This window comes from Trematomus bernacchii, unplaced genomic scaffold, assembly GCF_902827165.1.
Source record: "Trematomus bernacchii unplaced genomic scaffold, fTreBer1.1, whole genome shotgun sequence".
NCBI lineage: Eukaryota > Metazoa > Chordata > Actinopteri > Perciformes > Nototheniidae > Trematomus > Trematomus bernacchii.
The window spans coordinates 8362890-8379759 of NW_022987727.1; the positions used below are offsets into that span (position 1 = coordinate 8362890).

The 16870-nt window shown below is 41.7% G+C and overlaps 1 protein-coding gene across 1 annotated transcript in view; it reads right to left on the minus strand.

The window, feature by feature from the left end:
- Positions 1 to 567: 567 nt before the first annotated feature.
- The window catches only part of LOC117494182 (helicase ARIP4-like), a 71466-nt gene continuing 55163 nt past the window's right edge, over positions 568 to 16870 (minus strand). Inside the window, 17 exon segments of the mRNA XM_034144946.1 lie at positions 568 to 4137; positions 4139 to 4295; positions 4658 to 4750; positions 4974 to 5063; positions 5211 to 5410; positions 5546 to 5742; positions 10585 to 10760; positions 11353 to 11558; positions 11656 to 11755; positions 12580 to 12704; positions 12874 to 12992; positions 13477 to 13695; positions 14279 to 14456; positions 14561 to 14699; positions 14831 to 15034; positions 15144 to 15340; positions 16232 to 16365. Of these exon segments, the coding sequence (XP_034000837.1) occupies positions 3294 to 4137; positions 4139 to 4295; positions 4658 to 4750; positions 4974 to 5063; positions 5211 to 5410; positions 5546 to 5742; positions 10585 to 10760; positions 11353 to 11558; positions 11656 to 11755; positions 12580 to 12704; positions 12874 to 12992; positions 13477 to 13695; positions 14279 to 14456; positions 14561 to 14699; positions 14831 to 15034; positions 15144 to 15340; positions 16232 to 16365 (3378 nt within the window). The 3' untranslated portion in view covers positions 568 to 3293.

Here is a 16870-nt window from a genome sequence, read left to right on the forward strand (position 1 = left end):
GGATTAACTCAATTGTTCAGGAGACAAATTTGTTGATTTCATGTCTTTATTACAATTTTAGGAATTCAATTTGATGTCTTCACTTTTTATAAAAACATCTGCTTGAGCAACATTTTTTAAATTACGAGATTAAAAGCGGATCAGTACAAACCCCAACCCAGATTGAACTGTTAATGTTACGTTCCATTGATCTTAATCATATATACTGCCAAAAACAATGACACTATGGAGAAGGCAACAAGAAAGTTATTTCTAACTTGTTGGGATATAATAATCTAAAGTAGTTTCTGCGGTAGAATCCCCCTTCTAACTTTATTTTATAAAAGCTTTTTTATAAAAATGATCTCATGAGCCATAAGTAATTTGGTTAGTGTCATGAAAATATAAAAGGTCTATCCCATTTCTCAAAGTCTAAGATGAGTTCTTTAAATGTCTTGTTTTGTCAGTACTAAACCCAAACATGTGAAAAAGAGAAAAGACTTAATGTTCTGTGTGTATGGGGAACACAAAGGGGGTATATATGCACTACGCCTGCTCCTGAAATTGATGTAAAGAAATAAGGACAAGTGTTATTTAGAACATGTTTCTTTTATTTACAAACTTCAAAAACCAAAAAAAAGGATCTAAAAGTAATCCAAGGTCATACACATGATCCATTGATAAACGACACAACAGGCTTTGACTAGAGCCAATCCTCAAAGACAGCAGCTTTAATCTTCTCCTCGGCTAAAATGGAATTGAGACGGTCGGCTCCACTCGTCTTACCGAATCGATTTGTATAAATAAATATGTAAATTCAAGTAGAAAGCGGTGAAATAAAAGAGCAGTCAGTCGGCGCGGCAGACACAGAGCTGACAACAGTTCAACAGGGAGGAAACTCGCCTCGGATGTCACCATGGACATTTCTGATGATAATAGTAATGGACCGTACAACAAAAAAAAGTAAAGAAAATGAACTGATATCATTTTTTTCTTGTCCTCTCAGATGATAAGTGGTTGGACTGCTTCTGTTTCTGACCCATAACGTGTGAATGAGCTTCATTTACATGCACAAATGGCTCTTAATATTAAATATTTAAGATTTTGACCCCAATTGTTGAGAAGCTTGATATTCTCACGAAGAATCCTAGCTCATAGAATCGAGAAAAAAAGGTTTTTAACACAGCTTAGTAATACCAATGTATCCCTGATGTTCTTCTGTTGGGTTTACCGTAATGAAGGTCTGATCACAGTTATCCTGACCTATAATGCGTACAGTAATGCACTTATTGGTTGGTCCGCACGCAGGTTCTGCACAAGTTCACATGTTCTGGGTCAGACTCGCAGATTGACACCCAAAGACAAAAATAAAAATCACCAGAAACCAAAGTGTTTCCATCTGTAGTAACAACAAAAAGTAATATGACTGTAAAAACAAGATAAAGAAGAGCAAAAAAACAATGTACAAAAAATGAATAAATATGCACCATCATAAATAAATAAATTTGGTTAATTCAAACAGCACGAAAAAAAAACAAGTAAACTAAAACATGGAAGATGAAGAGGATGAAATGCTGATGTCTTTACTTGACGATGTCACAAAAAGAGCTGGTGGGTTTTAAAGCTCTTCGCTGCAGCCGTTTTTTGAGGAGAAGATTTTTCCACATAAGGACAGTGCAGACCGTAGCCGATCCGTTTGTGTGATCAGAGGGGATCAGAGAGATGCTTCATGGGTAATCTAGGGGGAACTTGGTCACATGCTGAAGCTTTCGCAGCTTTTCTACAGACGCATACATATTTGTGTCTCTATAACAGTGCAGTACAGTGTACAGTGATACCTGCAAGGTCATACAGAGAGATGGATATGGACGTCTCCACTGTGCTTCGTGAGGATGCTGTAGGTGACATTATTTGGTCTTTTAAGACACAATCCTCCTCGATGGAGGTCTACGATGTGCTCTTGTTTTTGGCAAAGCTACATCGTCTCCCCCAACAAATAAAAAGAAGTTTGGTTTCACAATGTTGAATGAGATGAGACAGAAAGAACAGGTAACACAAGCTTCTATTTTGTTTAAACGATTCCTTTTGTAACCCTTAAGAACACAACGCACAGATACGAACACAGTAACGACACAAGCGTAACCAAATCTCAGGGTTAATTCCTCGGGGGGTTCGTACGTATACATTTATAGGCTTGAGTGAGTGTTTTGCATCGCTTTTCGCTAGGCTACAGTAAGACTGTGGGTGAGATTCAGAGAGCCGCAGTGGCCGTCCGTCTCTCTTCACCTCTCCTCTCTCACAGTTGACATTCAGAAAGATGGAGGCAGAAAGGCATTTTCTGTTGGTGGTTTCTCCGCTACGAGGAGGACACCTCACAACAACACAGTTATTCCCCCCCCCCCCCCCCCCGTATTTTCACCTGGCTGTTTTTAGGCAATGTTTTTCTCTAAAAAGTAAAAGAGATTACATCAATATAAAAAAGAAAATCAGATCTTCCCACGTCTGAAGCCTAAATAGAAGACTTTTCAAAAAAAGGCCTGGTTTAAAGGCATTTGATTTAGCATACATTCGTTCAATCGAGTTTTAAGGTTTCAGTAAATGTCTCCCACCTCATCCTCAACAAGCCTTTTTGATACTTCAAGATGCTCTCTTTTCTTTTCTTTTGTTCAACTGTACAATACCCTTAACCTGGCAGTGAATTATTCAATTCAATCAAAAATGCTCTTTACATTTCTGTGATCTTTTTTACCTTTTTTACCATTTGAAGAAATATTCAGTAGCAATATTCAACAACTGAAACAAACACTACCAATTAAGTTACTGATATTTAACGAACGTTACTACCAATAATCAAACTTTTTTTTTACGTAAGCGACTGCATCCTACCATCATCTTTTTAACAAGCTGAAAAAAGCGAAAGAGTTTTGACATTTAGCAAAGCTGCAGAACTAGATTCTCTAAAGTCACTACACCCACTGCAGGCCCACAATCAGCAGTTCAGTCCAGTGATTTGTTTTAAATGCCAGTAATGGACAAAACTTGGAAGCCCAAAGTCCACTTGGTTTTCATTTTCTTCCTCAGGTTTTATCTTCTGATAGTCAGCATTAAGATTTGTCGCTCTGTGTCCAGTCTGTGTTCAATCCCTATTCAGGCCGTTTCTCCAAGGCAAACAGGGGAAACACTCATCTGTCATCACTTCAATTTCTTTTCATTTTTTGTCCATTTCCCTCACGGCACAAGCCCTTTTACACCTTCCTCCCGGAGGACTTGATCTTATTTCAATCATTTTTAAATAACGCTCAATCATTGGTCTGTCACTGTCCCCTCACCTCGATAACATCGTCGTCATCATCCGAGCTGCTGGCGCTGCTCACGTTCCTGCCGTCTACCAGCACCGTGCCCCGGCGGCCCTCCCCCGAGGGGGAGAAGGAGGAAGGAGAAGAGGAGGAGGAGCTGGAGGCGGCAGTGGAGGGGAACTGGGAGAGGAAGCTGGCTCCGGCGGGACCTGGAGTGGCAGCAGGACCCGGCAGCCCCCCCGGCATCATGGACCCCGTGTAGAGGCTGGCCAGGGAGGGGCTGTAGGACAGAGGGAAGCCTGCGGGGAGCATCCCGGCCATGCCCACCATGCTGGGGCTCAGCATGAACGGCGGCATGGCTCCTGGAACCGAACCGGCCCCTTTGACTGAAGCAGAGGATGACGAGGAAGATGAGACGGAGGTTGCGGTGTTGGTCGTCGGGCAGGAGGAGGAAGAGGAGGCGGTGCCGGTTCCACCTAAGCTGAACATATCTGGGTACATGTAACCGGGGTCCCTCAGCTGGGTGTGAGGGGGCTGGAAGTAAGGCGAGAACATGGAGGTGTTGATACCCAGAGGAGGGAGGCTGTAGCCCCCGTTGAAGGGGAAGGAGAAGCCTGGGTTGGCCAGAGGGGCGGAGGAGTGTTTGCCCGTGGGGGGCTGCTTACTGGGAAGCTCCTCCAGGGACGGGCTGCAGGCTTTGCGCTTGGGGCCCTGTCTCAGGTCAATGGCGTCCATGTTGGGCTGGATGACATTAGTCACAGAGGCGTCATGGTGGCGAGTTTTCCCTGTGCTGCCATTGGTCTGAAGCAGTTTGGTGGAGGGCAGGTTGGTGGGGGGGCTCTCTGGTTGGGCTGCGGGGGGGGGCGGCTCCCGTGTAGAGCTGCAACTCGCTGATGATCTCTGGGCTGTCCGGGGAGAGGGGGCGGGGCACAGTCTTGGAGGGCGTCTGCTGCTTCCTGTCAGGTGACAGGCAACCGTTGCTGCCATTGGTTGACACTTCCTGTGGTAGGGCCTGGGAGTCTGAGAAGAAGAACCAATATATTAGCTCTTGAAAAGGAATACACTCCTAACATGGACTGCTTTATTAATATTATAATGTCAGTATTATTTTTTTTCTGCATGCTTATAATTATATAATGCTCATTTTCAGACTCATTTTTCTTCTCCCTCTTTCTGGTTTGCTCCATTTTAGCGGCTGTGTCTTCAAGCCCCCCCTCCCAAAACCCTGCCCTTATTGGTCAGTATTTCTGTCTTTGGTCTTGCTCATTGCTACCTCAGCGCCTGCATTTTCTGGAGCCTATGCACCAACTTTTCTGTGAGCAATGACTGTAACTTTACGGGACATTTGTTTGGAAGTCAGCTCTGGTAATAGATCATCCTACCTTTGGGTGGCGCTGGACTCTCTTCTTCAGGCTTGGGCTTGCCAGCTGCTCTGATGGCAAAGATTCGACCATCAGACGACCTGATGTAAGTCCCTAAAACAGACAGAGGTGCAAGAAAAGGTCAGTACACACAGAAAGTTTACTGATCAGCTTCATTAAGTTAAGCATAAATGGTTCTCAGAGAAGCGGCAAGAGCTACAACTAATGAATATGTTTATTATTAATCTGCAGACAATATTTTGTCTGAACAACAGTTCAGTTGAATATAGGAGCCATCATGCAAATATTTTTAAAGTTTAGTCAAGGGTCTTTGTACCTTTGGTGCCCCTGATGATGTGGATGCTCTCTCCAGCAGTGATCCTGGCCTGGACATCTGTTGAGCTGTTGGTTCCTGGAATCACTATGTCTATAAAAGACCAAGGAAGACACATTTATATTATAGAGTATATAAAAACATCAATTATCCTTCAGCTCATATCAAAATACTCAAGAGGCGGAGAACAGGAGAGACAATAGTGAAAATAAGATCAGGCAGTAAACAGTTTGCCTCTACCAGTAGTGGTGACGATCTTCTGTACGAACACCCCGGCTTTTTGCAGGCACTTGACAGGAAATTCTCCGAGGCTGGACTCTGATGAGTCGTTGCCAGGGGCGGAGCCTGCAGACGCCTGTCTGGGAGTCATGGGAACTGGAGTCGACTGGACCGGCCGGACACTGGCCACCGACTTCTCTTCAGTACGAGGAGGTGGACGCCTGAGTACAGATAAAAAAATGTTTAGCTCAAGACTTCAGTTCATTTTTTCAAAACTTGTAATAAGTTGTTGCTGAAGAGTTTCTAATAAGGATAGAAAAAAAAGTAGATTTTTTGTTTCTGCTGAAAGCACTGACCAGTTCCTCTGACTGAAGGCGGGGATGTTGGTGAGGCTCTGGTCGCTGGCAGGGTAGTAGTGAGCGTAGGACGGGCGGGTGTACGGCACGGACGCCCTCTTCTCCTCTTCGTATCCTTTCTTCGCCGCTTTCTTCTCAGCCTTGCTCAGCCTCAGCTCTCTGCGGTCTATCAGCAGGGACTCGTGGGGGAAGGGTTGCTGGAAGAGACAATAAAATAAAGAAGTGATGGTCAATCATTTTTTTTCCATATTCGGAATATTAACAAACATAAAGGATTCATAAAGGGTTTATAATTAGGTTATGAATTAGGTTGTAAACACTTTATTAATCATTAAGAACCATTTATAAACCAGTTCTAACATAGTTTTCATACATCAACACAGGCTCACTATTTGGCAAGATAACTAAGCCTTATATTGGCACTAGCTTACTTTGTCTTCTTCATCAGCCAGCATCCTTGGTATCTGTTGTTCACTGAGTTGATTCCCCCTTCCATCTTGATATTTCTTGGCATCTCTTTATGACCATTTATTTACGAGTTACTAACATTTATAACTGCCAAAAGGGAGCCTTGTAAAGTGTAAAACAAATCACCATTTATGAATGAGTTACTACCATTTATCATTTGTTTAAGTTATATAATGTCGCGTTTCCACTACACGGCCTCGCTCGGCCCCGCTCGGTATGGCTGGGCCTCGTTAGGACTGGCTCACTTTATGGCGCATTTCCATTACAGTTTAGGAACTGGGGCAGTATCTATAGTAACGCAGTGTAGGCGGAGCCGTGACGTGATCTTCAGAGGACCCCAGAAACACAACACAGCCGTTAGCTGTTAGCACTCAGAGCTCACAGCTCCTCATATATGTTCAGAAACTAGACAAAAGTTAAACATGTACACACCACAGACTGCCTGTGTCATGGCGAATACAGTCGCTGGTTTATTTATGTCTGTATAGGCCGTTGTTGTGAGTGTGGACGGTCGGAGCATATACTGCGTTAGCTTAGCCAATCTCCATTTAGAAAACAAGCATTTTAAAAGGTTTTTCGCCTGCCGTCTGTCTGCAGACTTGCCAAAGCATTAATTCATGGTTTTTACTAACCGGTATCAGTATGTTGTTACTTCGGCATCATTTTGAAACGTGTATTACAATTAAATCACGGTCAAATATGTCCATCTTGTTGTAGTTGTAGCCCCCTTGCCAGCGACGCTCTCTCTAGTTTAGCATACTCAGCCCGACTCAGCCTCGTTGTCTCTGGCCCTAGACCCACGATTTTATGAGGCCAGAAAAACTGTGAATTAGGACCCGCCGGCCGGTACTAGGCCAAGTGGAAACGCAACCAAAGACGGGCCGCTGACGTCACAGCCCTCTTAAACCGGGCTGCGCGCTGTAGTGGAAACGCGCCATTAAAGGTGGGGTAGGTAATTTTGGAGAAACCAGCTCGAGTGCGCTAGAATTTGAAAATACACAACCGGAATAAATCTGCCACTTCCTTACAGAGCCCCTCCTCCAACACATACGAACGCGCACATGACCAATGAGGGCAGGAGATAAGTTTGTGCACAGATGGAAGGCTGACAGGCAGGTAGGCCATCCAGTTATTTTAGCCGGGCCGGCTAAAATGATTGGTCGTGCTTTTTACAGTACTACGGCTTCCACAGATGACATTTTTTTATGGATTTTTTGTCAAAGCACTTAAGATATTCATTGCTATCGGGATGTTAAGAGCATTCCATGGAATATAACAAAAAGTGTATCTCGAGCCGGTTTCTCAAACTTACCTACCCCACCTTTAAGCCTTAAAGTTATGCATAAATTAGGGCATGGTCACATTGAGTGACAGGTCATTCCAGTGACTGCTGTTGTTTGCTAGCAGCTCCATGATGCTACAGGGGCTCTGCCTGCTCAGCTCATCCGGGGAACATAACTTGAACTCGGCCGTGTTTGTTGTGCTGGTGCCTTGTATTGTGACTCGCTCTGCGGTTAAAACAGACGGTGCATGAATGCGGTTTTGCAGTAAGTGAAATTTGAGTACTTTATTTATGTGTTGCTTATGTTTCAAGTCAGCTAACGTTAATGAATGTTAAGGGTTAGCATGTAAGCAAGTGGTAGCTACATCTGTGCTAACGATGCTAATCGTAGCCTCCAAGTTAAAATGTAATAGAGAAGTGTTAAGCATTAAGTGGGATAATACTGTAGAATAAACGGCTTCTGTTTGAGGTTAGTAAAATAAGGTCATCCTTGTAAGTTAGAGAGATATTTTATTAGGTAGGTAACTTTATGCATTGATAAGGTTCATTTCAATTCGCTATGATCGATTATGTAGAGAAGCTAACGTCAAAGTAGTGTTGAAGAGCGGCGTAGTGTATGTGAAATTAACCTCACAATAAGATGTGTGTATATTACAAATAATAATGTCATATTTCAAGATGATTACTTAGATATTACAATATGGTTGGTTGAGCTGGAGTTCATTATTGAGCTTACACGTTAACGTCACAGTCATATCTGAAGAACGAAACCTTGTTCTTTTTATTAATTGTATTACCAAATTGGTATCAAATAAATAGTAAGCATTGGTAATACCAATTGTAGGAGCCATTTTATGGGTGTTGTTGGTGTCTCAGTTTACTTTAATTTATATGTATAGTGCAATATTATTTTGAACACTTGGTGGCGGGGTTTAGCTGCACCGGGTGTATAAAAGGGGTCATAGGTGACAGGAGAGGACGAGGACACAGGAGGAAGAGCATACCGATTCTACCAGCCCAGCACAGCCCAGCACAGCCGGCTGATGCTCATACCACAACCCTTTGACACAGTATACTTAAACCTTGGTATGTAAAGCAATAAAACATCATTCTAAACTGCAGCAAAAGACCGGAAATGTATCTGTTTGTGTCTGCGTCAGGATCACTCTAAACCCTCCTGTGAAGTAATGGCAAAAGGATATAGGACAATGGAACATTAAAATTGCCATTACACCAATGCTGATAAAGTAAACTATTTTATTTGAGTATTTGTGTCTGGGAGAAGGTACTGTACCCAGTTCCTATGTTCTGCAATTAAAGACTGGGCTTTCTTGTACAAGAGAATAACAATTAAAAATCAATATGGACCATTACTGTATAATTATCCTTAACTTATGTTATACAATGCACCTAATAAACAAGTATGGCATTTTGAAACATGATGTGCAACAATTTTTACTGTAATTTGTGTGCATTTTGTTGTTAACTAAGATGATGTTGTCATTTATTTTTTGTTAGTATGCACGTGGACGCTTTGGACATACCTGGAGAAGGAAGAAATGGGTCTTTGGAATGATGGGAGTTAAAGACAAAAGGCGGAAACTAGTGGAGAAACGATCAAGATGCCACCTTGTCCCTCTGATTAGACGGCATGTTAAGTCAGGAAGTAGCATTATTAGTGATGAGTGGAGGGTATACAGGAGAGTGCTGAGTAACATGGGGTACAACCACTACACCATAAACCACAGCAGGTGGTCATACCCAACATATAGAAAGAGCTAGGTCGACCGTCAAAGGACATGTCCGTAGACTGAGAGGAAACCGTACAGAGAGTTTGTTGGAGGAACACCTCAAGGTTCTTGAATGGTCATCTTGGCTTGGCTCTGCTCACCCTGATGGACTGCTTGGACGCTTGTTCAAGGATATACACAAAGCCTTTCCAGTCTGAGTACCATTATGTCTTACCAGGTCTTTCATTTATGTCTGAGAAAAGCTTTTATGTTTAAATATGTGTATCAGTCATACTAAACAGTCATTACTTTGAGTCCTGATTTTCTTCATGTGTGAATAAAATGTTTTGCTTGGCTCTGTTGCATCTTACTTTGCATTTCATGTGAAAAATGTGTATTAGGTCAGCGTGAATGTTATAACTCATTCATAAATGGACATGTGTATTTAACTTAAAAACAACGCACCCTTTCAGTAGTTATAAATGTTAGTGACTCATCAATAGATGGTGATGTGTTTCACACTTTACAATAAGGCTCCCTTTTGGCAGTTATAAATGTTAGTTACTCATTCATAGATGGTCATAAGAGATGCCAAGAAACATCAAGATGGATGGGGGGGGGAATCAACTCAGTGAACAACAGATACCAAGGATGCTGGCTGATGAAGAAGACGAAGTAAGCCAAGTAGCCAATATAAGACTTAGCAGTACAGATAAATGTGGGCTCACTATTTGGCAAGCAACCAGTCACAGTTGCCCTGTTTATCTCATGTCTTATAAAAGCTTATTAATGATTTATAAAGTGTTCACAACCTAATTAATAAATGAATAACAAACTATTCGTAAACCCTTTATAAGGGTAGTCGTATTGTAAAGTGGTACCGTTATATGTTTAGCACGTATTCGGTAAGAATTTCCATTACAAGTAAGCACCAAAAGATTTAGATGATAAAAAAGAGACAGGATAGTATTTTATATAGAAAATAAGTAAAGCAAAGAAAAATGAATAAATAAGATTGACAAGAATACAATTAATGTAATCTAAGGATAGTTATCAATCTTTTTTACACTTTCAAAAGAAGCAGAGGAACACAATGCCGTCTTTGTCTTCCCCTGCTAAATTAGTTTTGAAGGTGAAAATGTAATTATGAATTACATTTTTACTAGCTTTTGCCAGTGAATGGGCTGAAATAAACACATGGATGCTGACAAATCTTTTACTACGAGAGTTAATTTTGAAAAACATCTGCAAGGATACAGTGGGTGACTCAACAACCTCTCACACTGTAGATCATTGGGAGCTATTTAAAACAGTGTTATGAATATAAAAGGACGTGCAAATGCAACTGCTTGGGGTAGTTCTGAACTCAGATGTAATCAACAAAAAGACTAAGATGGATAATGAATGAGATGCTTGACGAATTCAAACATTTTCATTGATACAGCCATGATGACTTGATTTGTTGTCAATCATTTTTGCTACAGTCGAATAAAAAATTACACTTTTTCTTAGTAAATTGACTAAAATACAAATGTTCTCAGTATCTTGCGAGTGTCTACCTTAGTAATCTGGTGAGGATAGAGGTGCAGAGCCTTCCTCAGCACGCTCTCCATGCTGTCCTCGGGCCGCAGCTGGACCTGGGAGGGGTCCGGCTCCTCCTCCACGAAGTGAAGAAGAGACTCCACCTCCCTCCTGGTGAAGGTCAGCACAGGGTTCAGGTCATCCACCACCCGGTCTGATGGAGAGAAGGAAAAAGGGAAGACAGAAGAGAAGTCAAAAAAGGAGAAAATTGTGAAAAACTGTTGCCGATTCCTACAGCTCTGCTAGGCCTAAGCAGCCTCAATATGTCTTACCAGTCAAAGCTTAAAGCAAACACTTGAGACCGTTTACTCTGTCAGACAAGAGGCTCTTGGCAGAAGAACTCTAGTTTCAAGGCAAAGCTGAATATTTAGTCTGGTTACGAACAGCAGTGAATGTACATGGATTGAGCTTATTGTGTTTTAACATATTTGATCATTTCCATTCTGATCTGTGTCTGTATGCGAGTATGTTTTTATTTCTTATTTTTTGTATTTCTGTGATGGTTCATATAACGTGTTTGTGCGACCAGGACTCTCAGGATATCAAATAAAAATCGAATAAAAGTTCAAAAAATGCACCAAAAGCATTTTATGTTCCTTTGCAATTGCATCATGTTTTTATTGGTCACCAATCTGAAAGGATTATTTCACAAACTTCGCCATACCATTCTGTTTTTGGTATGAACAATAGGAAATAATTGTCTACCGAAGGCATATTCAAACTCATCCATGCATTTTCCGACTCACCTGACATGCCCTGTTTGGAGATCTGGCGGTCGTAGATCTTCTTCTCCAGCGTGAAGTCGCACACCAGCCGGTAGATGTGGCACTGCTTCCTCTGACCGTAGCGGTAGATGCGGCACACGGCCTGGGCGTCGTGGCAGGGGTTCCAGGAGGCATCGAACACCACCACCCGGTTCGCCCCGATCAGGTTCACACCCAGGCAACCAGCCCTGACAGGAATCAGGTTATGTTTGTTATTGTTATATTGTTGCCTGAACTTTTACTTCTATTTTCTTCCATTGATTTGATTGTGTTGGTGAGTTTTACCTGGTGGACAGCAGGAAGACCCACGCTGAGGTGTTGGCCGGATCGTTGAACTGGTTTATAAGTCTCTCTCTCTCTGAAGCCGCCGTACTTCCATCCAGTCCTTGAACACATCACACAACAGAGAGTTAGAAGAGTCCCTAATGAATGTCATCAATAGGTAATAAAACAACATTTGTGTGTAGAGGACTCAAGTTTAGATTTAAACATTTAGTTAGTTCATAGTTAAACCCATTTTACTTTAAGGTGGTTGAAAAAGTAGCTTGGTGGACAAAACACATATTGTACTAGTGGTAGTTTGTTACATTTAGTGAGTACTGTACTTAAGTTCAATTTGAGTTACTTGTACTTTGAGTATTTTCATTTCTGGCTACCTAATTCCTTACTTCACTACATCTTAAAAGCAAATATTGCACTTTGTACTACATTACATTTATTTAAAAGCTTTAGATACTTGACATTCATTCAAATGACTATATAAAAACATAATGAAATGTGTATGGTGGTAATAACAAGCTAGGCAGCATTGCAAAGCATATTATGTTATGTTTGTACTTTTACTAACAACATTTTTGAAAGCCCACTGTTGGATGTCATCATTTCTTCACTGTGGTGGTAACACTCCTTTTACTTAATTAAAAATGAATTCTCCCAAGACTGCATTTACAAAATATTTCTTTAAATATCCTTGTAACATACAAACAAAATCTGTGAATTTCTGGCTGATCCTTTGAGAACTACGGACTAAAGTCTGGCTGTTATCAAGAATCACCAGCAGAGGGCAGCACTCATTGTAAGTCAACGAGAGAGCAGTACCACTCAGTCAGAAATATACATATAAAGTATAGAATGTACCATTAGTTAAGCATGGTTTATAAACTGTGAACAAGAGAAAAGCATTTTCAATCATAATTTCTGAGGACTTACTGTAGTAGTTGTGGTTGCGGACCCAGTTCTGGTTTGGTCTGTCTCTGCTGGAGGTGTTGGGTGAAGGAGGCACAGGTCTCTTAGCCAGGAAATCCTCAATCACCGTCAGCGTGAACAGACTCTGACTGCAGGAGGCACACAAACGGTTGGGAACATTACGGATTGGGTCACATGCCGGAAAGAAGTTTGAAGGTTCATAATGAGTTATCTTTTCTGCTATAGTTTTGTGTTTCATTTGCGTAACAAATGTTGAATTATCCAGTTGAAACGCTCCTGTTTTGTCTGGTCTCGTACCTGAAGACTAGGATTTTGTCTCCCTTCCTGACGCTCTCCTCGATCAGATGGAACAGCAGCACCATTTTGGCAGAGTTCTCCAGGATGCCAGGCTTGTAGTCATACAGGATCTCCTTCGCCTGGCCATGTGAAGAGAAAGACAACTGTTAAAATGTAATGTACTATTAAACGTCACCTTATTTCACATAGCTGCTCTGCACGCCTTATAAGTCAGGATGAGATAATAACCACAGCTATGAACTTTATTTGAATGCTTATCTTAGCAAATGTGATCTTAAAAACAAAAGTAATGCTCCATGCAGCGCTAAATGTCAGAAAGAGATCAGAATTTTCATTTTGCAGACTTAAATGCTTAGAAATGACATACTTTGATGTACGTTGGTGTGGATTAATGGGTAGTTAAATAATTATTTTTGTATTTTTCTTCATTTTGCTGTGGGTGGCAGCACTGGACTGTCAGCAGTATCTCAGGCAGGGGGAACACAATGTTCTGTTTACCATCAACTGAGATTTAGGGTTAAAGGTGTACCTGAAAATCAGCATTTTTGTGTTAAAGGAAGCTAAAATACTGAATAAGATCCAACAGTCAGTTTTTCAACGTACCCATTCGTAAGTGATGACCTGATTGGCCCTCTCCTGCAGCTGGTTGAGGCTCAGTCCACCAATGGGGTTGGGGCTCTCCAGGGGCTTGGACTTTTGATTACTTGCGGTCGTACATTGGGAGGGACCTGTGGTGGTGATGTCATCCAGGTCCAGGTCCTGGTCAGTGGCCAGGTTTTCTTTCTGTAACGCCTCGTACAGCACGTCAGGATGGTTCCAAATCTGAAGAACGACAAACAGTCAGCGGTGTGAAAACTCTCTCAAAGTAGCAATCACTGGATTTGCCAAGTATGATAAATATAGAGGAATTCATTTTGGTGCCAAAACATGTCGACTTGAATGGTAACTTGTGCAACTTGTATTACAATGACTGCCTTCATAGAGAAGAAAACAACTATTTTCACAGTGATTTTTGAATAATGATCCTGTAATTAAGGATAAATGGTGTCATTTCTTATGAAAAGGCTTCGCTATATTTTTTTCCAGAATACTTTCTACCTGGTAGTACGGATCAAGTTTTTTTTTTTTCCATGGACAATTTTGACCTCAGTAACACATGAAAAAAAAAGCCAGTCCAATAAATGTCACTAATGAATATTCACAAAACTAAGTAACCAAATAAATAATTTAAATAAAAAGTGAAAAAATAATAATGAAAATACAAGAGCAGCAAGTATATAAAACAGCTAAATAAAATTGAAATAAAATGACTTCATTTTAAGGAGGCTAAACCACAGATGTTAAATAGAGGTTGTATCCATGTAGTGTTCAGTTCCACACCCATGCAACCCCCCCCCCCCCTCACCTTGCAGCAGACGGCGAACGCCTTCAGGGGGTTGAGGCTGAGCCAGCCGCTGTTGCCTGCCTCTCTGAAGCGGTTCATGAACTCTGTGTAGAGCGCCCTCTGCAGGGGAGACAGACGCACCAGGATCACATGTTCCTCTTTGGAGGGCAGCTGGTCCTTCAGGATGTCGTGACCCCGCCTGGAACCAACACAGGAGAAGGTCAAAATGTTTAGAATGTTACTAAAAGTGAAGAATATCAGGTCTAAGAAGGTTAAATGTCTGTAGTCTTTTATTGGGCTCACCTCTGTACGAAGCCCTCCAGCAGGCTGTGCAGGACGTGGGTCCTGTACCTCATCAGCTGGTCGTCCTGAGGGGTGCTGTCCACACACTGCCCGTTCAGAATGGGACGTTCAAACATGTTACTGAACTCCTGCCGCGTTCCTGAAATAAATATCGTAAAAAATTTGAGGATTACCAGAAAACCAAAGTATTTTGATGACCAACATTTACAAGCTTATCCCAGAAAGATATGGGAAAAAAACCTGAAACTAATCGCTGACGTTGCCCCATACCTAAGAAGTCGGGTCTGACGAAGTCGACCATGCACCAGTACTCGATCAGGTTGTTCTGGAGCGGGTAGCCGGTCAGCACCACGCGGCGCAGCGTCTGGATGTTCTTCAGAGCCTGTGAAGTGCTGGCGTGGCAGTTCTTGATGCGATGGCCTTCGTCACAGATCACAAGGTCTGGACCAGGCCGGGCCAGCGCCTGCTCGATACCTGGAGGAAGACAACAGGGAGATGTATCTTTAAAAACACATTTTCTTTGGCACATTCATTCACCTTCTGAATCCCTCTTGTTCCCCCCTGTCCCTATCATCCCTCTTACCTTTGAGCAGTTCCTGCTGCCTGTCCTCTTCGTCCAGGTTGATGACCACCGGTCCCGTTGTTTTCTTGCTCTTCTTCTTCCTCCCAGCCACAAAGCTCTTCTTCGTCGACAGGAGGCGGTACATCTCGTAGCCCATCAGCAGCACCCCTCCGTCTTGAGCCCAGTCCTCCACCACCTTGGCCCTGATCGCTGTGTTCCTGGGTGACATAAGGAAAGGTCAGTTCATTTGGAACAATCCAGACCTCATTATTCCTGTCACAGAGAGGATTTCACTTCTTTTTTAATGTTGCTTTACTATATTTTTGCACAAAATGAACCCTAAAGCAATACAGAAAGATAAACACAGGCATTTCAAAATAAAAGTACCTAAATATTATTCAAATGTAAAAAACTGCACAGTTGAACACAATGTAAAATGCGACAATGGTGTCTTTTGCATTCTCAGTCGTGGCTTAAAATATATGTATAAAAGAAAAGTGTATGAGGGAAATGAAAGAGGAGAAAAGCTTGGCAGATACAAAATACATGGTAATCAATCATCTAATTGAAATAAATTACCAATTAACTATGAATGAATAACATTTTTATATTAGTAGAGTAGAGTATTGCTTGAACAGTTGAATAATTGTTTGTGAATTTTGTTAATTTTCAACGCTGTTAAGATCATTTTGAACTGAGACAGAATGAGGTTACTGTGTCGCTCTCAGTCATGGCTGTATTACGAAAAACTGTGCTCTCGTTTTACAGCGTTTCCTCTCTAATCCTGAAACACACACAATGCGTGCGAGAGTCAGGAAATGTTTCCGGCACAGGCAACTGGCCAGAAAGAGGATGATGGAGAAGAGGAAGAGAGGAAGAGCCAGATGGGGATAGATTGCAGAGGCAGGTCAGATCACAAGGCCAGCGATGCCTTTTTTTGAAAGAGATAAGGAAAGTCTGTGCTTTGGATGAATGGAGCTGAATCCAGCCTCCTGAAATTAACACTTTCTTTCTTCTCTTCAGAACAATGTAGCACTGAAAGACTACAATTCTCATAAATTAAACATTTTCCGACATATAAACAAAGCAGGTATGTTCCCGTTACTCACTTGTGTTCGTCGTTGAGGATGTGAACCTTAAAGGCACGCGGCGTCACCAATCCCGGGTCGGTATCTCGAGGTAAAGCCTCTGGGGGCGGGACCCACATGTTGAACTCTGCCAGCCAGTTCTGCAGCGTGTTTACCTGGGAGGAAAATATAGAACTTAATTTCACAATTTCTACTTTTTAGAGGTAAAAACACCAGAAAGGTGCTTGTTACATCTTTAAACATGCTATAGATCAGATAATTGTCTCTGTGGTGTATTGTGCATTTAACATTTCACTAGTTTTTCTAATCAAGTAAGTAATTTTTAGATGATTAATGACTTTTTTATTTGTGACAATCAATGGGCTACAAAGCTATTGATAATTTAACCAATGATGAATATAACTGCATCTCTTTTTATTACTTTAATACCAAATATTAATTTACAAATGTATGACAATAAAAGTAATGCAAAATGGCAGGAAAATTGTGCAAGAGCTCATGATATTTAAAGTGCACCTATCATGCTATTTTTAGGCAATAGCATAGGTCTCAGATATATACAAATATATAAAAAACATGTCTATGAAGTGTTTTGCTCAAAATACCAACAGATCACCCATGCTAGCCATGCCTCATACCCCTCTATTTCACTTCCTGTTT